At 49.7% G+C, this 23,645-nt stretch overlaps 6 protein-coding genes across 6 annotated transcripts in view; 5 read left to right on the top strand and 1 right to left on the bottom strand.

Moving 5' to 3' along the window:
- On the top strand, positions 1-610 carry CSUI_005470 (uncharacterized protein; the record flags this gene model as incomplete). Its single annotated transcript, XM_068065646.1, has 1 exon — positions 1-610. A coding segment is annotated over one exon (168 nt), but the record flags the coding sequence as incomplete, so codon positions are not given.
- A 1,058-nt stretch (positions 611-1,668) lies between these two features.
- On the top strand, positions 1,669-4,457 carry CSUI_005469 (srs domain-containing protein). Its single transcript, XM_068065645.1, has 2 exons — positions 1,669-2,285; positions 2,934-4,457. The coding sequence occupies exons 1-2, from the start codon at positions 1,832-1,834 to the stop codon at positions 3,383-3,385; spliced, it is 906 nt and encodes a 301-aa protein (XP_067922385.1). The 5' UTR covers positions 1,669-1,831; the 3' UTR covers positions 3,386-4,457.
- An 825-nt stretch (positions 4,458-5,282) lies between these two features.
- CSUI_005468 (sag-related sequence srs60a) lies at positions 5,283-7,825 on the top strand. Its single transcript, XM_068065644.1, has 2 exons — positions 5,283-6,640; positions 7,261-7,825. The coding sequence occupies exons 1-2, from the start codon at positions 6,166-6,168 to the stop codon at positions 7,719-7,721; spliced, it is 936 nt and encodes a 311-aa protein (XP_067922384.1). The 5' UTR covers positions 5,283-6,165; the 3' UTR covers positions 7,722-7,825.
- A 581-nt stretch (positions 7,826-8,406) lies between these two features.
- CSUI_005467 (uncharacterized protein) lies at positions 8,407-9,450 on the bottom strand (the record flags this gene model as incomplete). Its single annotated transcript, XM_068065643.1, has 1 exon — positions 8,407-9,450. A coding segment is annotated over one exon (294 nt), but the record flags the coding sequence as incomplete, so codon positions are not given.
- Positions 9,451-9,615: 165 nt separating this feature from the next.
- On the top strand, positions 9,616-11,766 carry CSUI_005466 (sag-related sequence srs60a). Its single transcript, XM_068065642.1, has 2 exons — positions 9,616-10,279; positions 10,892-11,766. The coding sequence occupies exons 1-2, from the start codon at positions 9,811-9,813 to the stop codon at positions 11,335-11,337; spliced, it is 915 nt and encodes a 304-aa protein (XP_067922382.1). The 5' UTR covers positions 9,616-9,810; the 3' UTR covers positions 11,338-11,766.
- Positions 11,767-13,173: 1,407 nt separating this feature from the next.
- The window catches only part of CSUI_005465 (adaptor complexes medium subunit family protein), a 15,437-nt gene continuing 4,965 nt past the window's right edge, over positions 13,174-23,645 (top strand). The window contains exons 1-7 of the mRNA XM_068065641.1: positions 13,174-14,672; positions 15,332-16,747; positions 17,126-18,286; positions 18,896-20,560; positions 21,533-21,657; positions 22,492-22,808; positions 23,363-23,520. Of these exons, the coding sequence (XP_067922381.1) occupies positions 14,199-14,672; positions 15,332-16,747; positions 17,126-18,286; positions 18,896-20,560; positions 21,533-21,657; positions 22,492-22,808; positions 23,363-23,520 (5,316 nt within the window). The 5' untranslated portion in view covers positions 13,174-14,198. The remainder of the gene's footprint in view (positions 14,673-15,331; positions 16,748-17,125; positions 18,287-18,895; positions 20,561-21,532; positions 21,658-22,491; positions 22,809-23,362; positions 23,521-23,645) is intronic.

Genomic DNA, 23,645 nt, shown 5'->3' with positions numbered 1-23,645 from the left:
ACCCAGCCGAAGCGTGCAAGGTGATCATAACGGTTGACGGTACCACGGCCACGTCGACAACAACTGCATCTACAAGTGGATCGAGGAGCGTCATGGCAGGAGCAGGTGGTCTCGCTGTTGTATGGGTGGCTGCTCTCTTCACTGGTATCCTGTGTAGGACATACCTTTGAAGTCATAGAACTGCCGTGGGTTTTTTGATTAAGCATCTCTGGTCAAGGCGTTTCGTGGATGGGTGGCAGGGATTCGTGAGCCTTTTCGAATCGAGACGCTCTGCGGGAGGTGTATGCGGGGGTTCCCTATACTTTGACCAAGAATGGTTCTATTTGTCATAGGATGAGTGGTTAACCTTTGAAAGTTATTTGCCAGTCGATCCTACAGGCCTCACTCAGGTGGCGCAGGATGGACAGTGGGTAGGTCTGTGGTAGTCGTCGAAGAATAGACTGCAGGTTGTTCTTTCTTCAACTGCAGGGTCGTTCAGGGCGGGCCCTAGAAGTGACATCGGTGTTGTTTTTTCGTTGGTACAGTGACCGTTGAGAGTTTCTAGACTTTTCAGTGCTGCATCTGTTGTTTCGAGCTCACACCAAAGCCCGAGACAGCTGTTGTTTGTTGAGCTTCCGGTTCATCGTTAAGGATATCTTCGGGACGGCCTCACAGGTCCGTTGAGCTGTCCGCTCTAGGGTCTGGGTCAGAGGTCTGTTAACCCTGATCATCGAGCCTTTACTCAGACTGTGATTCGGTGGTTTCCCCCTTCTGGCTAGGATCTCACGAGCTCTGTCCCCCGCTTGGGCCTCGAGAGGCGGAGTGCTTCGAGGGCCGGGGGAAAGGGCTAGCTAGCTGTGTCCTGGTGCGCGGTCAGCACAGGTACTGGCGCAAAGGACGCCAGTACAGTCTGCGTCGACAGGCGTACACAGCCGACTCATCACCACTCTGTTGCTGTGCGAGCGCCATGAGGAGCAACGGACTGGAATCCACCGGAGAGGCTTCACTTGCACCTAGGCACAGACCAGCGCACTGTCCTCATCCTTTCGTAGTGACCTCCACAAGAACGCCGGACTTCGCACCGCCTGGTCAACGGTATCATCTTACTCCACCTGGTATGCCCGCCATCCCAAAAAACGCACAATCCCGGGGCTTGCTTGGGTTTGAGAAAAAGACGATCTTGATAAGCGAGGTGTCTGCTGTATGTTGGCAGTGTCAAAGAGCTGTCCCCGAGCGGAACTCCGGTGAATCGCCGTAATCGAGGAGGAAGATTGACTTCCATGCTCTCATCCAGCTGACGGTTAGAAGGAGACCGTTGGTGCTTCAAGCTGTTAGAAATTAGAAGAACGAAACCTACGCCGAGGGGCACAAGCCGCAAGCGCTTGCCGAGTGATCGCTCACTGGTGATCGGGTAATGTAGAATCTCGGTGCTTCGGATGCCTGCAGTATGTGACGCTCTTGTGAACCGAACGCTCGTTGCAGGCTGGCCATGAATCGTTCAGCGTCTGTTGAGTGATGCGGGGAAAGTCTTCCCTACCCGGTGACCGAGCATCAAGCAGACACGGTTCCGCGGGCCTCTCGATTGTTAGAGTCGCATGCGGCTAGCTGAACTGCCAAGTAGAAACAGCCTTACCTGTCTCGCATCGGCTTCTACTAATGGACATTGATGCTTGTGTCGAGCTTCGTCCCCATCCTCCCAAGTAGTAACGTGCACTGATTCTTCTGTTATTTGTTTGCATGTCCATACCCTCGCTGTCGCTCCCTTCTTCGAAGATTCTACCCGCGTTCCCTTTCACTTCCGCGTTGCCGACTCCTGTCAAGTTTTCAGTGCAGGCCTAGATATTCTGCAAGTATGGCGTGGCCACACCGTCACCGCCCATTTGGCGGTTTCTTGCTCGTCTCATGTCTCTTCATACTATGTACTCGCTGTATCGCGGGTGGCGCCTCTGGTGAAGCCGGGAACAACGTCCAAACATGCGACGATACCCAGAAGATCCAGCTGGAGATTTCAGGAAAAAGTCCGGTCACGCAGTTCAAGTGTGATACGAAGCTCACTGTTTTACTGCCTAAGATTGCCGACGATTCAAGCGGGAACAAGTGTTACACAAACCCGGACTGCACGCTGCCGGGTCCCCTTCCTGACGGTGTGGCGATCACGGTCGATAACGCGAAACAAGTTCACACAATCCAGACGACTAAGGTCCCCACTGCGGATGCGGCGGCGTACTTTCTTTGCACGGATAATGAGAACCAGCCTTCCAAGAAGTGCACGGTGGAGTTGCAGATAAAAGGAAGTCCTGCCGTCAGTAAGCTTCAGTTCGTTGCCTTCGGCTCCGCACCACAATGTAGGGACGAGGTCTATTAGGAGACAGAAGCTGTCAATTTCGTGACCGAACGTAGTAACGCTGATGACCATTACAGCTGGATGACTTGGCACAGTCGACCTGCGAATAGGTAACTCATCCGTGTGTGTCAGCGAGCCTTTAACTGGGGGGGGTGTAAGATGTCTCTTTGTCGCTCCGGGCCTGGCAGGTGTTTTGCCCGAAAAATAAGGAAGCCCACCTCAAACTCTATTTCCTGTCAGGTGCATATTGATTCTTCCGTCACGGAGAATCCGAGCCTGCAGGTTCACTCCAGTCACTACTCACAGACTGTCGTCTATTCTTAGAAACACTAGCTGTAGGATTCAATGTAGTGGACCGGGGTCAGTATCTGTAATATCTACAGGTAGCGTGTCTGCGTCTTCCTGCGGTGAGTCTTTTCTAAGCAGAGGTCACCTGGTCTGTCTCACTTCTATGTATTGGTGTGGGAGACTGCAGGCATGGCCCCAGAGAAACAGCATCCTGTTTGCACGCACCCCAGGCACCGTCAAGCGAGTCTTATGAAGGGATGCTATTTACGCGTTCGTAGATGGGTCTTATTTTCTTCGAATAACTTTCTTTTGTTCCGACCAGGCGAAGAGAGGCGATGTACGAAAGCCGGTCAGACGGTAAATATACGCCTGACAGCTCCCACCAACGAGGTTACCTTCGCTTGTGAAAGTAACCTGACGACTCTTGCCCCTGCCGCTCCAACAGACGTGTTCAGCGACGAGAGTTGTGCAAAGGAGACCAAACTTGATACGTTGATCCCAAAGGCCACACTGACTCCAGGTACCGGTCTAGAGAAGCAGAGACATACACTGGCGATTCCAACGTTTCCAGAGAAAACAACGACTCTATGCTACAAATGTCAAGGCCAGAACCCAGCCGAAGCGTGCAAGGTGGTCATAACGGTTGACGGTACCTCAGCCACGTCGACAACGACGTCATCAACGAGTGGATCGAGGAGCGTCATGGCAGGAGCAGGTGGTCTCGCCGTTGTATGGGTGGCTGCCCTCTTCACTGGTATCCTGTATGGAAGGTAGTTGGCTGGCTTTCTTCATGGTAGGTTCCTGAGCAGCCCGGTGGTCATGAATACTAGAAGACTAGATGTTACTCAATTGACAGTGTGGTTTTGTGATCTCGGTCCTCCTCACGTTTGGCCGGGGAGGGTTGGTAGTGATTCTTGGGCGCTTCCGCATCGGGCGCTCCGTTGGAGGATGTTTTGTTGTTTCGTCGGATGTCATTACGAATTTTCTTTTTGTCATCAGTTGTCAACGGTTTCCCCGGGGTTCTTGCGAGCCAATTTCACAGACTCCAATCTGGCGCTGCGGCCATTGTCTATGTTTCCCAGGATGAACAACCTAGGCATTTCCACTAGCGGTCAGGAGTGGACTGCGGGTCTTTGTTTTTGTCCGCAATGAGAGTTACCCTTCGTTTTGGAGGTGGACTGGAGGGAGCTAAGGAACTGTCACTTATTGAGGGTTTTGTAGACCATTCAAGGCTGGCCCCAAGGAAGTGACATCGGCGTTGTTCTCTGATTGGTACAGTGACTGTCTGGGAGTCCCTATGCTTTTCATTCCTGTGTCTGCTGAACTTTCGAACTCAGGATAAACCCGAAACAGTTGTTGCTTATATGTTTCCGGTCGTCCGTAGTGATATCATTGTGGGCAGGATGTGTGCACAGGTCTGTCGACCCTACGTACGGTCCGCGGCACATATCTGTCAGCCCTCGGAGTAAAGGTGTTTTACGCACACTGCAGTTCCCTGTCTTTATCTCTATCTTTCGGCTTGATCACAACACTATGAGGCGTGCCGTTGTCTTCATTCTACGCGGTGACCACAGAGCAGCTGCGACAGCTTGAAGTGTACATGAGAAGCGCTGCTGCGAAAAGCCATGTCGTGTTTCCTGGGGCCTGAACGAGTGTCTCCTCGATCCAGAAGTGGTGTTGTAGTTGGTAACTGATTTAAGCTGACTATAGCTGTAGCACCTACAACGCTTCACGCCTATATAAATGGCTGTGTGTTGTGTAAATACCTGTGTGACATGTTTCCACGAATGCATGGAGAAGAGGGGCTCACCGCGTTTGCCGACATTGTGCTTGAGTTCTGTTCGTGATGTGCAGCGAGGCACCGCCGGCCGTGCACAAGATGTCTGCAGTCCCAAGTAGCCACTGCACTGAAAAAACGATCAATATATATATATACAGCGGGTTCCACTCCTATGAAAGTGCACGGTTTCACTTCCACTCCCGGAGCTCAAAGGACGGGAAGTTTGGAGCAGACGGGACCAGTTAACCGACGAACACGATTGTCCTTGCGAAGCGTCCAGCAAAAGGTGAAGCCCCACACACCCAGACATGTTCCGCGGACTCGTCTTACGCGAGCAGTTCTACTCGTGCGAAACATGCACGTGCTGCCTGCTGTAACAACAACTGGCGACACTGCAAATTATGCTCGCCAGTGCCTCGAATTGCGACATCGACTTGTGCCCTGAGGCGTTACACTACACAAACACTTTCAGAGTAGAGACGCGTACGTAAATCCAGAGTCGGCGCCTGGCGTTCCCGGGAAGTCCGAAACCGCGCTCACGTTGCCGGACATCACTGGGGCCCTCTAGTGTGCACAACTCAACTTCAATGCGGGTTGGTAACTACCATTGCTATGTCCACAGAAGCAGCGTGGCCCTACAGAATCGTTTACTCTCCTTCCGTTGTCCAACTACTGTACACTCGCTGCCTGCCCAGCAGGCTTAACGTCTTCCTGGACCTGTGACGCCTCGTCTTGCACTGTTCGTCCCGGGACCACTACACAGTAAGAAATTCTTGCTGCGACCGGCGGTGCTCCTAGCTGCAGCTTGCGAAGTGACCGCAGCTGGTCAGTGGCTGGCTATTAGCCCAGTGGACAGGCCAACTTAACTCGCTTGTCAATGTTCCCGGTTCAGGTGGTAATAGGGAGAGGACATGGGCCCACATGCGTCCCACAAAGAGCTATGGTTCTCCGGCAGCGTAAGTAGTAGGCAGGAGATCAGCTAGCCCCGGGCTGTTCGCAAGGATCGGGCTTGCCTTCAGCCTCCGTCATGCAGTATTATTCAGTCCGCCTCGGCGCGGCCGGGGACGGAAGATGGCGCGAGCCAACGGGCTGGGTGTTGAAACAGCGCCCGGTGTTTGGTCAGTTCCTACGCCGCTCAAGCTAACGGAGAGGACTAGACACGCGGGACTAGCTTGCCCTTCGAGACGCAGCCTTTCAAAATAATGAACACGTAAAGCAGGTCCCGTCCACAGGGGGAACCGCCACCCTGCTGAAGCTTCTTGCAAACGAGGCCCTTCCCCGGGCAAACCTGGCTGATAGAGACGAGGCGGAGCGGTGCTCCTGCGATGGAAGACTGCCGTGTTTCCATTTTTTTTTCCAAGTGACATCTCGTCCGGCCACCCAGCCGGGCGACTGTGTGCACGTTGTAGAGGGAGGTACGCACGGGCTACGCCCGCCATGCCGTAGCTACTCGGGCGGCGGGTCAAGAGAGACATGCGTCTGAACCTGTTTCGATTGTCTGTGTCGCATGCTGCTAGCCAGTTTGGCCAGGTAGTAAAAGCTTTACTTTGGAGGCTCCGCTTTTTGTTTGCGGCTTTCCGTGCGAAGCGTCCTGGGCCGTTAGCGTATATGTGGATAATCTCGCGATCTATTTGCGGCTCTGCCATAGCTGTAGCTCCTCGCTCGCGAGAAGCGTTTGCCCGACGCACCCATTCACGTCTACGTGGAGTGGTTTCGAGGTTCCCTCGCAGTTTGCAGTAGGGCTTCTCTAAGGCTTTTTGGGTACTACCGCAATATGGAGATGCAACAGCGCTGCCAGAAAGGTGCTTTTGCCTTTCTCCTTACAAGTGCGTGCCTACTATATACACCTATTGCTACTGAAAGCGTTCGCGACGGTGGAGTTAGCGCAACGCAGGTTCAAACGTGCAATGAAGACCAGGACATCCAGCTGGAGATTTCAAGAAGAACCCCCGTCGTGCGGTTTAAATGCGGAGCGGGACTCGACTTCCTGCTCCCTGAATTCAGTCCAGAATTGAAGGGCAAAGAGTGCTTCACGGATTCTGAGTGCACTCAGAAAGGATCGCTTCTTACGCTTATCGACAGTCGGGTAGAAGTCGTGTTCCAGCAAGGAGCATACACAATAGCGACACCCGCTCTCCCCGTTTCCGGTGCAACAGTGTACTTCCTTTGCTCGGCAGGCGGAGACCCTACAGCACCCAATAACAAAAAGTGCAAGGTAGCAGTGAAGATTGTCGGAAGCGCTCCAATACGTAAGCCTCCGTTGCTTGGCACCAGTCGCTTAGGTTGGGGTTTGTTACCTAAAAGGCCACTATGTTCTCAACAGAATGATGCCTGCTGACACGACAACTAGCGTCCGCGCGCAGACGGTCATAAGTGGCAATATGTTAGTGGCGGTTTGACTTGGACGTCTCGGATATCTTTCTCGTTAATGCTTATATCTCGTGTCGCACAAGAGGCGAGTGGTTCCTTCACAAGTCTTTGTATGAAATGCATGTTTTTGCGGGGGCGAAGAAGTCCATTCCAAAAGTTTCTCAGGGCTTATGGTGTTTTCTTGAGGAGAGCCATTTGCAAGATTTCATTTCGTAGAGTCGGCCGAATGCTTGAGAACATACAGAGCAGAAGAGTGTATTTTTCCATATGGGATGAATCTCCGTAGCCACCATGGGCAGAGAGTGTTGCGTTTTCCCGCCGTCTATGTACTGATATCATAGACGATAGGCGTTGTCTACAGAGAAAGAGTACTCGGTTTGCATATGTCACGGTGGCTCTGTAGGCGCAGCACACAGGTGAGACTCCGGGAAGGTTATTATTTAGATAGGCGATTGAATCTGCAGGGAGTCCTTTTCCTCTTCCATGGGTATACGAACAGGCCAGGATAGACAATGTACGACAGTCGGCGGCACCATTCACGCTCGTCTGACAGCCCCAGTCAACGAGGCTACCTTCGCTTGCGGCAGTGACTTTCCGACGTTACTCCCTAGCTCCCCAACAAGAGTCTACAGCGACGACAAATGCACAGCCGAGACCGTCCTGGACACACTGATTCCGAAGGCCACATTTGGCCGGGGTGTCGGGTTGGAGCTGCACACAGTGATGATCTGGACGTTCCCTCAGAAAGCAACGACTCTATGCTACAAGTGCCAGAACAACCAAGGCCAAGCATGCAATGTGATTATAACAGTCGACAGTGCCCCAACCACTGGTCTGATGGAATCTTCAACAACAACCGCATCTACGAGTAGAGCAACGAGCATCATGTTAGAACAACTACGTGGTCACATGACTTTATGGACGGCTTTTTTCTGTACAGCCATGCTGTATGGGAGATAGTTGTGTGGCCTTCTTGCTTAGCATTGCAGACTGTGCAGCTGAAAGATACAGAATATTGCGGTAAATGAGTTACTCCGCTGACAGTGCTGCTTTGTGATCTAGAATCTCCACCCTGCGTGGCTGGCGGGCGGGATCCCTGGGCCCTTTGCCATCCTGGCTCGCTCCTGCTGGCTCTTTATATATACTATTCCCAAGAAAGGTTCCATTCGTGGAACAGGCCCTCGACCAGTGTTCGAGGGTTAGACGCACCAACATTCGGAAAGCTCGCTAAAACGGATGCTGTCAGCGTTGTGGAGTTACGCGAGATGAACAGCAAAGGCACGTGTAATAGCCGTGAGGAGTTGACTTCAGGGTTCTCTTTCTCGTACAGCGGACCTTCCTTTTGCTCTGGGTGTCACCTGGGGCGATTCTAGGAAATGCCAGTGGTAGTTGTTCTCGGATTGTCCAAGGACACAATGGCGGCCCGAGGAATCACATCGTCGCTGCCCCTTGATTGTTACAATGGCTGTCGACTGGTTTTTCCGGTCTTCAGCCTTGCTTCGGATAACTTCTCGGACTCCATGAACCCGGGATAGCTGGCATTGTGCCTGAGTTTGCGACTCATGCATCCAAAAAACCTCACTCCGCGTCAGCGATTTTCCGAGCAGTATGTGAGCGGTCCGCGTCACAAGTCTCTCAGGCCTTGAGATGGCCGTTACTCACAGTTCCCTGGTTTTTTTCCGATCTGCTTGACTGTAGATCCACGAGCTCCGTCATCCTCTTCACATTAAGCTGTGCACGCGAGGGAACGGGAAGTCAACACGACAAGGTAGGGCACACACAAGAAGCGCCGCTGGGTCGAGAGAACATCTGGCGCGCTCCCGGACCTCGAATCTTCGCAGGACGTCCCTCAACCAGAGCCGGATACAGCTATCAGTGCACGCCTATAGATAGCTGTCTAGGCTATCTAACTAGCTATGTATAGCGTGGGCCGCGTAAACCGTAAATTGGGATACTCGGTGTTCCACTCATAGAGATGCGTTGACCGAGAGTCCGTTTGACACGCGGAGTGGCCAGTCGGACGAAGGTCATGCTTAACGAGCCGCGACAGATTCGTTCCGCCCCCACTGTTTCCCCGCTATAAATGCGTACAGGTTTGTGTAGCCACATTAAACACCACTCGAGACGACATCGCCAGCGAGTACACAGTCGACTCACACCACTCTGCTGCTAACGAGGGACCAAAAGACCAGCCCCAACACACGCAGGTGAGAGCCTTCGCTTGCGTGCAGACAGTGGTCGCCGGCTTTACGCTTTTCTCTATGGTCTTTCACTCGGCCCACGTAGGCCGCGACTTAACGCATGCTGCGCGGCGGCTGATTGACAGTAACATCTTCGGATGAAACACCGCTATGCCGCCGGTGAAAAAAAAATCACGAGCCCTAGGATTACTTGTCATTCAAAAGTCCACCTCGACTGCGAAGTCCATTCCATGCCAGTCGTGAAGAGCGCCTGTCGTCGGTCAAGATACTGCCGGACTGTTACGGTCTCGCCCTTTTGCAGCTTAGGAGAAGACTGCGAGAGGTCCAGGCGGCCTAAAAAAACGCAGCGCGCACGGTACAAGACACGACTACCCCTTGCTGAAGAACACATCAGTAACAGTTTTGAAACGTGTACTCCCAGAGACGTTCCGGACGCCCTACCGTATGTCGTCCGTGAACTGGACAACGGGGGGTTAGGGGCGTGACCATGAGCAATTTAGCCACCGGGTTGGGCGCGGGAGGTGTGCGACGCCGTACCTGCCTGGTGAGTTAGGGCTGAAGAGACGCATCGATTGTCAGTGCCGCATGCCGCATGCGACTAGAGGAGCCGGCAAGAGGAAACAGCCCTGGCTTATCTGCATCCATTTTTATTCATCCGTTCCGGTGTTGGTTCAGCGAGTCAGAGATTGGAAAGACCGGAACGTGCGAGTACGCCTTGTTGTTTGCTTGCCGCGTCCACCCTGTAGCTGTAGTTCCCACTCTCGGGAAGCGACCGGCTTGCTGTTTCTTGTGACGTGGTTTCCCCCGCTCTTCGACATTCGTAGCCCAGCGGTAAGTATACTTTCAAAATGGCGTGGCAACACCGTCGTCCGACGAGTGCAATGTTTCTGATTGGCTCGTGTATCTCCGTACTATGTTGCTCCCCCATCACCGCGAGCGGCGCCAGCGGCGGGAAAGTCTCGGAGCCAGTCCAAACGTGTAGCGAAGTGGGCGGAACACTTCGGTTGGAGCTTTCAAGAAAAACCCCAGAAGTCAAGTTCAAGTGCGGCAATGAGTTTATTAGTGTGAAACCTCCGACGACCGTGGAGAAGAGCCCATCATGCTTCACAGATAAGGAGTGCAAGGTGGAGGGGTCCCTTCCTAAGCTTTTCAACGGGGAGGCGTACCTGCAGCCTCTGGGGGAGGAATACCTAGTGAAGACGACGGGTTTCCCGGAAACCGACACAACGGTGTATTTTCTCTGCACGGATAGCGCGGCCGTGTCCGCTGAAAAAAAGTGCACGGTGGAGGTGACTGTAAAAGGCAGCGCTCCCGTAGGTACGCTATGTCTTTTTCGCTTTAGCGACCACTCTCCGCGGATGTGGTGTTAGAGGGAAGACACGTCGTTTTGGAACGAGTGATGACCAGTTTCACTACCGCGAGACTATTGTACGCACACAGCCTGTAGTAGGTGGCTGTTTTTCTTGGCAGCACATCTCTTGACAGCGTAGTTGAGATAAGTGTGGTGCGCTCCAGACTGTTTCTCAAGAGCCGCATATTTATTTCCTCACGACAACGGCGTTTGGATTTCAGAGTCACTCCAGTCATCACAGCGAAGTTCGTGGTGTTCGCCAAAAGAGGTGGGACCTGTTCAATAGTGTGCAAAGATTGCGTTGACTGGGTTCCTGTCTCCACGTGGAGCGTAACTTTACTCTGCATGTGGTGGATCTCCGTGGTATCCGAGAGTACGGAGCGACTGTTTTGTTTCTGAGTTCGCAGTTTCTTGGTGTAGACTCTAGGCTTTGGGTATAGAAAGACAGTACTCAGTTTGGATACTTCACGTTGGTTCTCTAGTCTCTTTGGGGTGAGAGTGGCTTAGAGGCTACGAACGTAGGGCTGCGTCTGTAAGGAGAATTCTTTTCTTGCGCGGCTCTTGTGTGCATCGAACAGCCGAGGATAGACAATGTAAAACAGCCGGGGGCACGGTGAACATACACGTGACACCTTCCGCCAAAGACGCTACCTTCACTTGTGGTGGTGACATGACGACTCTTGCCCCTGCCTCCGCGGAAGACGTTTTCACCGGCCAGGACTGTTCAGCCTCCGCTAAACTCGCCACTGTGATCCCGAAGGCTACGTTCACTCGAGGAGTGGAACTAGAGGCTCACACACTCTCGATTTCGACGTTTCCAGAGAAAACTACAACTCTATGCTACAAATGTCAAAAGAGCGGGGCCAATGACGAATGCAAGGTGATCATAACGGTTGACAGCGCCTCAGCCACGACGACAACAACTGCATCTACAAGTGGAGCTGCGAGCGTCATGGCGGAAGCAGGTGGTCACGCCATTCTATGGGTGGCTGCACTCTCTACAACCGTGCTGTATGGGAGGTAGTTGTTTTTTTTTTTTTCTTGTTGGGTACGTGGAAAGTCCGTATCCTAAAATACTGCAGAGACGCAAGTGACTCAGTTGATGGGGTTTCCTGTTGTCTAGATTTTTTTTGACCTAGCGCTTTGCCGGGGAGGTTGACAGAATTCCTGAGTCCTCCCGCATGCTGGCGCGCTCTAGTCCAGGACCACGTGTTCTTAGACTCCCTCCAAGGGGGCGTGTATCCGTGCTTTTGGGACAGCATGTGAGCAATGCTTGTGAGATCCGATGCACAATGGTTGAACAGGTTTCAGACACAGGTTGTAGCACTCGTATGTGAAGTTGCACGAGATGAACAGCAAAGGGATCTGTAATGGCCGTGAGAGAATAGGTACAAGTTGTCTTTTTTTCTTCCTGAGCAATGGGAGTTTCCTTTTGCCCCCGGTGCCGGTTGTGGGGGGACACGGAAATGTCAGCAGTGGGCCGTCGGAGGCTGGGCCCACCAGCGGCGTCCGTGCTCCTCCATGTTGTTACAGTGGCTGGTTAGGAGTTTCTCTTTTGTCGCTCCTCTGTTGGCTGATTGTCCGAACTCATAGTAAATTCCGCAATAGTTGTTGTCTCCGGTTCACCCGTTATGTTGACCTCGTAGCGGGCCCGTGTGCAGAGGCTATTCAAGAAGTCTGCTGTGCGTCCGCGTCACAGGTCTGTTAACTCTCACGGTGGGCACGGCAGACTGCAGTCTCTAGTTCTGCCGTGCTGTTTCCTTCGGACCACTGCTTCACCAGATCGGCTCCTTTCCTGCTCTGCACTGTAGGCTGTGACCATAGAGTATATGCACGTGTACGCCTGCTCAGAGTGTACACGAACCGCACTGCTAGTTAAAGTAAGTACACCGTGCCTGAGTGGACTCGGACCGAGAGTCTGCTCAATCGAGAGGTGTTTCTGTGCTTGCCAACTGCCCGAAGCTGACTATAGGTCTTTCTATACGGGTGACCCATAGCTCTCCACGGGTATCCGTAGCGACATATAGCTCTCCGGGGCAATCTGTAGCTACGTATAGCTCTCCGTGGCTATCTGTAGCGATGTGCCGCTCTCCAAGGCAATCTGTGGGTGCGTACAGCTCTCCCCCCGGCGATCTATGTATCCCTAAACACGTGTCGTGCTGATGGCTATATTTTGTCTAGAGCCATCTGTCGTGAGCATTGACGGCTTCTCGTCCACTGTCACGGTAACTCATGCCCCTGGGGTTTAGGGTTAAACCCTAAAAAATAAGCTGAACATCTCAGCAGAGAGATTCCAGCAATGTCGCTCGTCGATATACGTTTAGCGTTCACGGGAGGTACGCTGTGCACAAAAGAAGGCACCGTCTCATCACGACACCTTGTTCGCTGTCTAGCCACCCAGCCCAGACTATCCGTCCCTCATTCTGTCTGGTTCGTCAGCTTACTGCTTGCTGGAAGTTCAGACAGCCAAACAACAGCACCAACTGGCGTGACATTTTATCTTGACGGTGTGCCGTTGTGTACTCCCATTACATGAAAGAAACACGGCCCGGGTGGTGCTGAATTGCTCCTACTCACTAGCAGCCTCTATGCCTTCCAATGGTGCACCAACAACAACACCAGGAACCCTCTGAAGGGCGAATCTTCGTTGTCTTAGCCATAACACCATACAAAGGGATCGTTTACATCTCTATCCGGACGAACTCAAGTGTGCACATGCATCACGCTGGCCTGCCGGTGCCAACAATCACAGGCGAGGNNGGGGGGGGGTGGCGAGGGGAGTTTTGATCCTCACGCCGCGACCGTGCCCGTTCCAGCTTGTTGACAGGTCACGAGCTTCAATGCGAAACAAAAAGACAAAGGTGTCCGGTGTGGTGTCCTCCAGGTGTCTAATCTTAAAGTGTACTCACAGAAACCTAGAACCTTCGAGGAGGACTACCTCGTTATGTCAAACCGACATGAACTAATCGCTCCCCGCCCCTGTAGATGTTCTGTTTTCTCGAGACCTGAGCTCGACGGCATGCGTCAGGGCTTCAATTAGAACGCGTGATAGAAGCCAAAGGAGCGAACGAAACCATACCGGAATGTTCTGAGCCCGTGGTAACTTCTGAACTGCGGAGCTTCTTCACATCTTTTGAACCAGTGACTTGTTTTCTCTGGCGGTAGTAAGTATTCTGATGTACTCCGCTTCGGCGGATATCCCCATCTGCAGCGTTAGGAGGGGCTAGCTTCTGACGTTCCGAGCAAGGAGATCATTTCAGTCCTGTCTCCCTCTTTTTTTTGTCCTCAGCGACGTCCAACAATCCGTCTGTTTGTCCGAGCAGTGACACGAAGAGATTCTTGTCTCGAATTTCTTGTGTTTCCCAGCTCCCCGTTGTATCGTCTACATTCTCGGCCTTCCTCTTTTGTATTCTGTTTCAGTTCCAGTAAGCACTTTGGTCCCTTTTCCTGTCTCGGGTTCTTCTCACTCGTCGTCTTCAACTGAGCGGTGGAATCATCAACTGAGCGGTGGAAATTCCTCTCCTCTCTCCCACGGGATTCAGCTATCCAAGTATCGATGTAGTACCAGTCCATTTTCTGCGACAGGTCTTGTCCAGGTTGCGATCCGTTCTTCCGCGAAACGGCATGTAAGGGAAGAATGGGAACTCATCTCTGTTATTTTATCATCTCATACCGGCACCCAACTTTCAGTCGCTGCAAGAGAGCCTCTCCTTCGTCGGCTGCTTTCCCTCCTCTCAAGACGTCAGAGAGTCGGAAGTAAAACAAGCACAGAAGAACTTCACGGTGCTACAAAGTACGGCGCTTTAGAATCAAGAAATGAGGAGTACCTGATGTTTCGAAACATCGAGCGTTGTCTTTCTCCTTTTTTCTTCTTAGTTTCTCAGAATGTGTTCACTAAGAGGATGGTGGATATTTGAGGTGTCTCCTTCAGGAGACAGTTCAACCGCTGAAACGCTCTACTCTTCTGCTGATGAAGATGAAGGAGAAGATACCGATATCAGCTCTCATGAAGGCGGCGAAGACGACAATACTGAAGGACACCGGATCATCCAGTCAGAGAGAGAAAGAGAAAGAAGAAATGATATGCTAGGAGGCGGGTTGGCAGGGTTGTATGCTCCAAGAGGGGGGGGGAGAACAAGGAGAAGAACAAGGAAGGCATCACGCCGTTATCGTGGAGGACCAGGAGAGAGTTCGAACAGTACTGGGAGAGATATGAACTTTGTAAGAAGACGGGGAAGAAAGTATAATGATGAGAGGGATGCATCAAGAGAAGAAAGCCAGCAAGGAGTACGATCATGTGTTCGTCTGCTCTTCTCGAGAAGATATCCTACGGTAGATCATCGGTGGAAGAGAATCGCGGTAAGGATGAGATGTGTCTCATGTTTTTTCGAACTGATGCCTTTCAAGAGATCAGCCCAGCTGCTGTTACTGTTCAAAGATGGATGGAGAAGGACGGAGAGAAGAAGAAGAAGAAAGATTCAGATGGAGACTTCACTTTGGACAGAAGTCACACTAGGACGTTCCCCGGTCTATAGAACGAGTGGCACGACAACACGAAGAACTGGGGAGTTCTTACTGCTTCCACCCTCTCTCTATCTACCTTCTCTCTCTGTATTTGTGAAGAACTCCTAGGAGCTCGGACATAGTCTTTTGGGATATGTATGAGGTCGTCTATTGCAGATCTCTCACTCGATGTAGTATTTATGTGTAGCTTCCATAACGGAAATGCCTTCACACATATTTGAACAGTGTTACTGTCTCCAACAGAAGGGCAATAGTGCATAGTATTCCTCAATAGTCTCATACACAAGCCTCATATAGTAATACTCGTCGTCACCCTTCTTGCCTACGACGAAGGAGATAGCTGGACGGTTATTATTCAGTATGACAGCCTACTTCTTCAAATCTCTTTTGCCGGCTTATATCCCTCTTCTGGACACTTCTGTAGGTATAAGATCGCTGTCTCCTTCATTGCAATACTGACATGATATGTTTCTCTTGTGTGGGGATGTATACAGGGGCCTTCATATGTTCCATTGCCCTCCGATAAAGTTCTACGACATGCGTTTATGGCTCAGCTTCTGAATGAACCAGAAGATGATACCTGGGGAGGAGGTGGCGGTGGTGTAACTACAGCGGGATGTTGCTCAACTCCTTCTACTATGATACCTTCTCTATCTGAATCTTTCTGTAGTTCTGTCCCTTCTTCTTTTTCATCTAATGGAGGCTTCTTAGGGACTCCTGAGTTTTCTGGCTCGATGTCAGAGACTCCAGACATGTCTTTGTGTGAGACGGCAGGCGTGGAGGAAGAAGATTTGCTTTGTGAAGGACAGCCGTCGTTCTATTATGACTTCTGTCAAGAGAGATACTTTCAAGAACCTACATGGCCTTGTGGCCCTACAGCTATGCTTGTTCTCCCCCCTAGTTCTACTACTCCGCCTTCTCACTTTTCTTGTCATCGTGATGATATCTATCATGGAGACAACAGTGATCGACTGCTATCTGGGAGGCATGTCGGAAGAGGCGGAGACGGAGGGATAACAGGGTTATCGGAGACTCCTTCCTTCTCATCTTATCCTGAGCAAATCGATAGCTATCATGCTGCTTCCTCGACCACAGCTGGAACACATGGCTTCTCAGGCACCGGGTGTACGTCCACCTCATCAACAGCCAATATTGGACCTAGTGGTTCTTCTTCCTGTACATGCCAGCCTTCAAATGAATCATCCTCACCTAAATATCTTCCGCCTAATGGAACACACATGCACCATACCTCAAAGCAACAGAATCCATCACCACCGTATCTCTATGTCTCGGATGACCACTCTAAAGGACTCTGTTCTCTCCAGGTTCCTTCTTCTTCATTCTCCTCAAGCCCCTGTCCTCAACATTCAAGCAGTTCGGCGTCTTCATCCTCGTGCCCTCGTGATCCTTCTATGATGGCAGGGGCAGAGACAGTTCCTTCTTTCTCTTCTCCTGTCTCCACTTCATGCGTATATCCACCTCTCAATTCTTCTTTATTCTCTATCCTCTGGCCAGTGGTCTTTGTAAGGAAAGCTCCTACAGGTTCTTCGTCGCCGTTCACTTCATCTTCCTCCTCTTCTTCAGCAGGGCTCACGGGAGCGCCATTCACACCCGATGGTTCGACAAAACTTAGAGCACCGGGTGTATCTACACCTGGAGTTGCAGGAGGACGGGGAGGAGCCGCTGGCGGAGGAGACACCGGAGGGGGGATAAGAGACAATAGTATTGGAAAGGCAAAGAAGAAGAAAGCAAATTTTGATACTCCGTCAGGAAATCTCTTTCAGATGGCTCGACGTAAACAAGGTGAAGGGGGACGTTTCCTTGTGGCTCTTGCGGCTCTAGCTCTTGATGAAGCTCCGGGACTAGGATGTCTTCATCCAGCTACTGCTAACTGTTTTGATCTTCCTCAGGTAGACCCGATGGAGGAGAAGTACATGAGAATGTATACGTGGAGAACAGCTATAGACAGCGGGTATAGATATAGAACAGCGGAGGTTAGAGACACCATGTAGGAGATAGTTGGATGAATAGATAGATAGACAGACAGATCATTGAGAGATATGGCTATGCACTTGGGTAGAGGTGGTGATAATGAATATGTCCTGCTGATGAGAGAGGGCATATTCAAACCAAGTCCAATCATTCTCTTACTAGCTTCCAGTTAACATACGAAGAGCTAGGACAGGATTTAATTCTCCTCATGTCTCCTTTTGAAGAGACGCGTCGCTTCGATATCCATCTTTCCGTGTGTGTTATTTTGATACTTCTCCATCCCATTTTCCTTTCAGGTGACGGCAGCCTTTCATGTTTTAGATCAGCTTATGGATCTTTATATCTCTCTCTCACTTTCTCTTCCTTCTTCTGTATCTTCTTATTCTCCTCCTTCTTCTCCTCTCCTCTCGCGTCGTGCTCTCAACCATACGTCTACTTCTACTGCAAATCCTTCTTCTTCTCCTCATCTTCCTCCGTCAACTTCATCTGCATCACCTAGCTCTCTTGCAAGGACCAAAACATCTACGAAAAATACGCGTTATACAGATGGCTCTTCTTCAGGTCCTACTGTCTCAACTACGACGTCTACGTCATCTCTTGCTCCTTCTTCTCAGTCTCACCATCGTCATACATCAAGTCCTTCTACACCCCATACAGGCAGCTCCAGTCAAAGAAGTACAGGGGTCTCTGGTGCTAGTGGAAGCTCTTTGAAAGCTTCCGCCTCATCGAAAACAACTACAGGAGGGGGTGGTAATGAAGATTTCTCTGAAGACAAGGATGGAGGTCATGATATGAATATGACGATGAATGATATCTCGTCATCTTCTTCTTTAAGTCTTCTATTGGCTCTACAGTTAGCGCTTCCCTTTGGAAGACCTAAGTTAACCTCTCCTGCGCTCTTAAGAGACGCATTTGAAAGCTTATCTGCCCTGCCAACTTCCTACTCTTTTCTTCCCCCGGCTTCCGGTGTACCTACAGCTACAACAGCTACAGTGAATAGTGAAGAAGAGGACGACGAGACAGGATTCCTCGGCAGTGACGATGATACGGATATTTTGTCACAGGGAGATTATTATAGTGAGGAGAGAGGGAGAAGACGAAGAGAAGAAGCAAGGAGAATGAGAGAAAAGAATAGCCGGAGTGCAAGTAGTATAAGAAGTCGAAAGGGCGATGAGAGATCAAAAAGCTTAGGTAGAGATGCTTTAGATGAAGAGGGTTTGAGAAGAGGCTCATCGAGAGATAGAATCGAGGGAGCCGGAGGAAGAAGAAGAAAACATAGTAGCAGAAGAAGACGAAGAGAAGGAAGAGGATTATTATATGAAGGGGAAGAAGATGAGGACAATCATGACGAATCATCGAGAGGTACTTCGGGGCAGTACTGCATTCCTCCCAGGCCTACATGGACGAAGGGATCGGTACAACAACTGAGTCAACTGAGAGAAAGAAAACTAAGACAGGTAGGGTGGATGAGTTCTTTGTCTCTATCATGTTTTCTCCCTTCCTTTTCTTCTTTCTTTCTCTCCCTGTCGTCTGCACAGACGTGTGCATATCTAGGCGCGCATGCCCAGAGAAACGTGTGGTGTGATTCCTTAGGATCTGAGGCATGTATTTCTGTGAGGCAGGAGTCCTACGTGAGTTTGTGCTTGGTCAAACATGGGCTGAAGTGAAGAAAAGGAAGCGTGAAAGATGTATAAAAGTACATAGACGAGTACACGTGGTACGTGAACGAGGAGAGGTGTATTCGTGGATACATAGATCTGTCGTGGCTGAGACGGGGGTGAAGAGGGGGGTGTGACTGTATCTCTCTCTCTCTCTCTCCCCTCTATCCATACATGTATGTAGACGGGTGTGTAGTGTATAGACACATGTTGCTATGAATCTGTGTCTTTCACCTGTCTTGTAAGACCTCTTCTAAAACATCAGCGCCTATTCCATTCAACACACACTTAAACTAATCCTTCTCTTTTAGTTCTTCTCCGATTTCCTATCGACCTCTCTCATTCTTCATCGCCAAGGTTCTTTCTGTCAACATGTCTTGTTGGTTCTTCTCGATCCGATGTGTTCAGTATCTTACGTCTCTTTCTTCGTCTTTAGCGGCGTCTTCTTCATCTTTCTCTTCCACACAACTCTCTACAGCAGCAGCCCAGCTACGTGCTCTACAGGTCCTTCACTGGAGACGTCAAATGCAAAGTCATAAGGCTTCTACTACATCATCCATAGGGAGTGACCATTCTCATTTCTATCCTGCCACAAGATCAAAGACAGAAGACGCGTGGTGGGAAGAAGGAGAGCTCGATGATCCCTTTCAGTACCCTCCTCGTTCTTCTAGATGGAGGGGGGGTGAAGAAGGAGAAGAAGACGAAGCGATGAATGGATGGATGGTTTTAGATCATGAGGATACTTGGCACCATCGAGATCGACTTTTTCGATCTGAATACTCATCCAGTCCGTTTTTTCCAACATCTTCATCTTCTACAATGACACCTATACCTGGTGGATCTGTATGGGCGGTCCCTTCATGGCTGCCTCAGTTAACTCCGATAGGATGGTCTCGAGGACCGCCACGAGAAGACCACGAAGAGACTATTCCAAGAGGAAGAAGATCATCTTCAGGGAAGGGTTACTTTTATGCGGCAAGTGATGGAGATACACCTCCTTCTATGAAGACCTCAGGAGGGATACGAAAGACAAGCGATAGTAGTCATGCTAACAGCACAAGTCTATGGAGTCGATTAGGATTTGGGGGACGTTCAAAGAAGAAGACAGAGAATAAGAAGAAGATGACAACGAAAGGAGATTATAATGGCCCGTCTTATCATCATGATAGTGCAAAGGGATCTTCCACATCAGATGGTGGAGGAGGTGGTTCACATCGCCTCCTCTCCGGAGGATCAACGGGAAGTTTAACAAGGAGAAAGAAGAAGATCCTTTCTCCTGGAGGTAGCAGAATAAGGCTAGATGGAAGTGATGAATATGAAGGAAGAGAAGAAGAAGAAGATGAAGTTGGGAGAAATGAAAGAGATGCTTTCTCCAGTGTAGGGGATGATCTTCTTCTCTATGACTCGCATGGTTATCCTGCTCATCATGGCAATAGAGGTAGCAGTTCTTCTTCTCCTCTAAGGAGGAGAAGGTCTCATTCACAGCACCGTCATATCGTGAGAAGGTCAAGTAGTGTTTCTTTAAGAGGACGAAGATGGAGTGAGGAACGTGATGGGCATTCTGCCAATGAAGCGACAAGTCTGACCATGGAGAGGAGAGATCTCTTTTTTAGACAGGATGAAGACGAACGTCGTGGGGCTTCCAGGAACAGTCGTATCCTTAAGAAGAGAGAAACACAACGTTCTCTTCATAAAGATACTCACGCGATCACTCTTGGGGATAGACATGCGAATTTCTTAATAGATGACACCCTCTTCCAAGCAAAGATACCAGGAAAAGAACCCCAAATGATCGCATCAACGACGTCCTCTTCAGACTTCTCTTTCTTCTCTTCTATACCTAGAAGTCTTGGAGGAGTCAAGGCCACCTCTCCGCACGGAGAAAGTGAAGCAAAAGAACCATTTTGGAGATGGATCAAACGAGGAAGTTGGCTAAGATTCTCTATTGTCGAAGAGATACACTGTACCATGCATGAAGCCCAAGATAGAGGACAAGGAGGAGGAGGAGGAATGAATGCGGGAGATGATGGAAAAGATGATATTGTTGATGTAGATGTCCAATGCTCTGTAGTGGTGGGTCGTCTCTCTTCATATCTCTCTCCTTTTCTGTCGGTGGTTCTGAATCAGGTCGAGTGAAAACAGGAGGTTCTTCTTCAACACCTCCCTCCTGACCTCCAGATCATAGCAATTGTAGCCATACAAACATATATATGTCCTAGTGCAGGCTTATATCTGCTACTTAGGTATATACATATATATAGGTATATGCGATTGCGTGTGTGGATATGTTGGTAGCTAAAGTGATCTGCAAGTTCTCGCTTCTAGCGGAAAGCGGGAGAAGATGCAGTTTGTGAAAGTACTTAGAGGAAGTCTGCTTTTCAGACGGCAGAAAGGCAGCACATTACAGACAGCAGGTCCACCTGTCAACAACGTCTTCTGTGTCTACGGAACTCGCGTCTACCGTTGTCACTGTCTCAAGTCTGTGATGATATGCACACGTGTGGCTAGCTACCTGGGCTATCTCTATACCATCCGTCAAGCTGGAGAGAGATCTTTCGCCTTGTCTTTCTATACATGTTCGCCTGCCTACGCATTGCTGTTGTAGAGTCACGAGGGAATGGATTCTCGGAGTGATAGGAGGATTACGACGGTCTTTCTCATAATCTCCACAAGCAGTCGCTCTGGTATTAGATAGAGCTCCCAATGTTAAAGTCCCCGTCAGTCTGCCACTGACTGTCTGCATGCCTGGTGACGTAGACTTCTTCATTCTCTCGTACACCATACACAACGTACTACGATGCAATACGACATATATTCACATTTCTATGTACATGTATGCACATATATATGTATAAGTACCTACACAGAGAGAGCTTCGCAGTTATATGTATTGTTCCTATGACTGGCGTTGTATCTGCGGAGGTATTTATAGAGGAAGAATAGAGAGACACTCTTGTGCAGGGGAGCCAAGCACACCATAGGCTCCCATGGTGTTTCTTCAGCGAGGAATACAAAGACGCTGCGACTTCCTTTGTCCATGTATAGGGAGGGGTATACATCACAGCATGCCTGCTAAAGAAGATGATGGAGGTCTCCATTCCTATCACCTTTCCACGTGCTGCAGTTCTACCTGATGTGTATGTCAACCCTACGGCGAGAATAAGTAACAGGTAAGAACATGCATGCAACAGGTTCATCTGTATTATACACGTAGTTAGTGTGGCGTCTGCGCGAAACTTCTACTATAGAAGAAAGGTATGTACTACTGTATGAGTGGACTGAGGTGTACGGATGCTTTTCTCCCGAGAGTCAGTTGACTCTCCTCCAAGCTAACGTCACAACCGTTGTTTCTTTCGGAGCTACGATCTGCAAGTATAGCCATATATATATATATATATCTACGTATATGTGTGTGCCTATGCATGCACATATATATATATATAGAGAGAGAGAGAGAGAGACAGATCTAGCTGGAGAGGAATTATTTCAGTTGTTTCTTAGGATTACTAGGATCGTCTCTAGCTACTTGTGTCTGTACATCTGCGTTGAATGGCTACTTCCTCAACACAAGACACTAGTACAACCGCATCTTAGCAAACCCCCTTGGGGACTGTCTTTCTTTCAGCTGACTTTTCTTCAGTTATTTCGGTAGGAGGGACCTTTATTGCAGGACTACCATGTTTCAAATGCTTATCAGAGCGCCGAGGTGTCTATTCGTTTACCCTCCGGGATTGAAGACAACGTACCACTTTCACGGTCCAGTTCCTCGTCTATTTTACGCACACACCCAGATATCCCCCCGCAGTGGAATCGCTGTCGCTTAAACCGTCTATAAGTATATAAATAGAAATCTATTTATATGTCTATATATATTTGTGCACGTATAAGATTTTCGACAGAGAGAGATGTATATCTTTTGGTACCGAGAACTCTTCTAGAAGTGTCAAAGCCTCTATTTTCTTTTTGTCGGTGTTCTTCTTCTTCTTTTCATCTGTCACCCTTAGCCCCGCTGAGCTGTTAAAATTTCCAGCCACATCATCTCTTAGTTCAACGAGCTCTCACGACGTTCATTCAAGAGGAGAGAACGTGGCGAAATCTTCTTCTCGTCTACCACAAGATGAAAGTGATGACAAGGCTAGACAAGCGTCTTCTTCAGGACAGTCTGCATCTTCTGTCATGAAGAGGAATGAGAATCTCTCGATACAGTCATCTCCTCCCCCTCCTCCACCTCTTGTTATAAGCTGTGTTCCTTCTCTAGGGGTCAACTCTTCTCTTCTGTGTAAATATCGATTCGGAGATCTTCCTTTCTATCCTATCAAAGGTAAGCTTAAGCTCCACCTCGCATGCATTTCTCCGTAGATGAGGGGAGATGGAATGTTGGTTGGGCCAGGCTGATGCTTAGAATCTTCAGAGGACATCGCCGTCCAGGCGGCGAACACTTCAGAGGTGATTGGGAAACTTCTCCCTCCATGATGAGGTATAGGGTTCAGACCAAATCATGTATGGGAGATTTCAGCCGCATTCTTTGTTACGGCTATCCTTCTTCTTCTTCATGCCCTTTAGATGAGGTCTTATAGACACAAGCGAGACGTTTCTTTCAGTCGTGATAGATCCTTGTTGTCCTTCTAGCTTCCTGCGCACGGCGATCCTGCTTCTAGCAGTCTTCCCTTTATGCGAAGTTCACATGTAGTGAGGATGGTAAGAAGTAACTCTGTGTAGGGGTGGATAAGTGAGATATCGAGGTGAAGGAACATGTGTAGCACATTCATTATCTGTGCTTCATAAGAAAGACGACTTTTACCTCTCTCTTTTGTTTCTAAGAAAGATTTCGTTCTTTCTGTCTTTTGCCTGCTTCTTTTTCTTGTTCTCTTTCAGGTTTATATCAAGTGAAAGAGATCCGTCCATGTGTCTTTCGTTTACTTCTCCAGCTGCAGATACACTCGGGAGTTGCAGGTCGATTCGATACATGTTCTATCTGGATTCCCTTCGGACATAAAGGCCTTATTGAGTCACATGACTTGAAAGCTTCTCAGGTAGTCAGTTCTTCTTTCTCTTCTCTGGCACATGCCTTTCTCATGTATACGATCTGCATACCGATCTATCTACGGATCTGTCCATTCATCTTTAGTCTACCAATACCTATCTATCTATCTGTCTA

Source organism: Cystoisospora suis (genome assembly GCF_002600585.1).
Source record: "Cystoisospora suis strain Wien I chromosome Unknown contig_2648, whole genome shotgun sequence".
Lineage (NCBI taxonomy): Eukaryota > Apicomplexa > Conoidasida > Eucoccidiorida > Sarcocystidae > Cystoisospora > Cystoisospora suis.
Note: the sequence above shows the minus strand (reverse complement) of the source record. Positions and strands in the feature narration are given on the sequence as shown.

What these genes read in the sequence shown, in the direction of transcription:
- CSUI_005466 (XM_068065642.1), top strand. Translation starts at nt 9,811, where the DNA reads ATGGCGTGGCAACACCGTCGTCCGACGAGTGCAATGTTTCTGATTGGC. An exon ending in AAAAGGCAGCGCTCCCGTAG is followed by an intron (nt 10,280 to 10,891) that starts GTACGCTATGTC and finishes TGCATCGAACAG; the next exon opens with CCGAGGATAGACAATGTAAA.
- CSUI_005468 (XM_068065644.1), top strand. Translation starts at nt 6,166, where the DNA reads ATGGAGATGCAACAGCGCTGCCAGAAAGGTGCTTTTGCCTTTCTCCTT. An exon ending in TGTCGGAAGCGCTCCAATAC is followed by an intron (nt 6,641 to 7,260) that starts GTAAGCCTCCGT and finishes GTATACGAACAG; the next exon opens with GCCAGGATAGACAATGTACG.
- CSUI_005469 (XM_068065645.1), top strand. Translation starts at nt 1,832, where the DNA reads ATGGCGTGGCCACACCGTCACCGCCCATTTGGCGGTTTCTTGCTCGTC. An exon ending in AAAAGGAAGTCCTGCCGTCA is followed by an intron (nt 2,286 to 2,933) that starts GTAAGCTTCAGT and finishes TGTTCCGACCAG; the next exon opens with GCGAAGAGAGGCGATGTACG.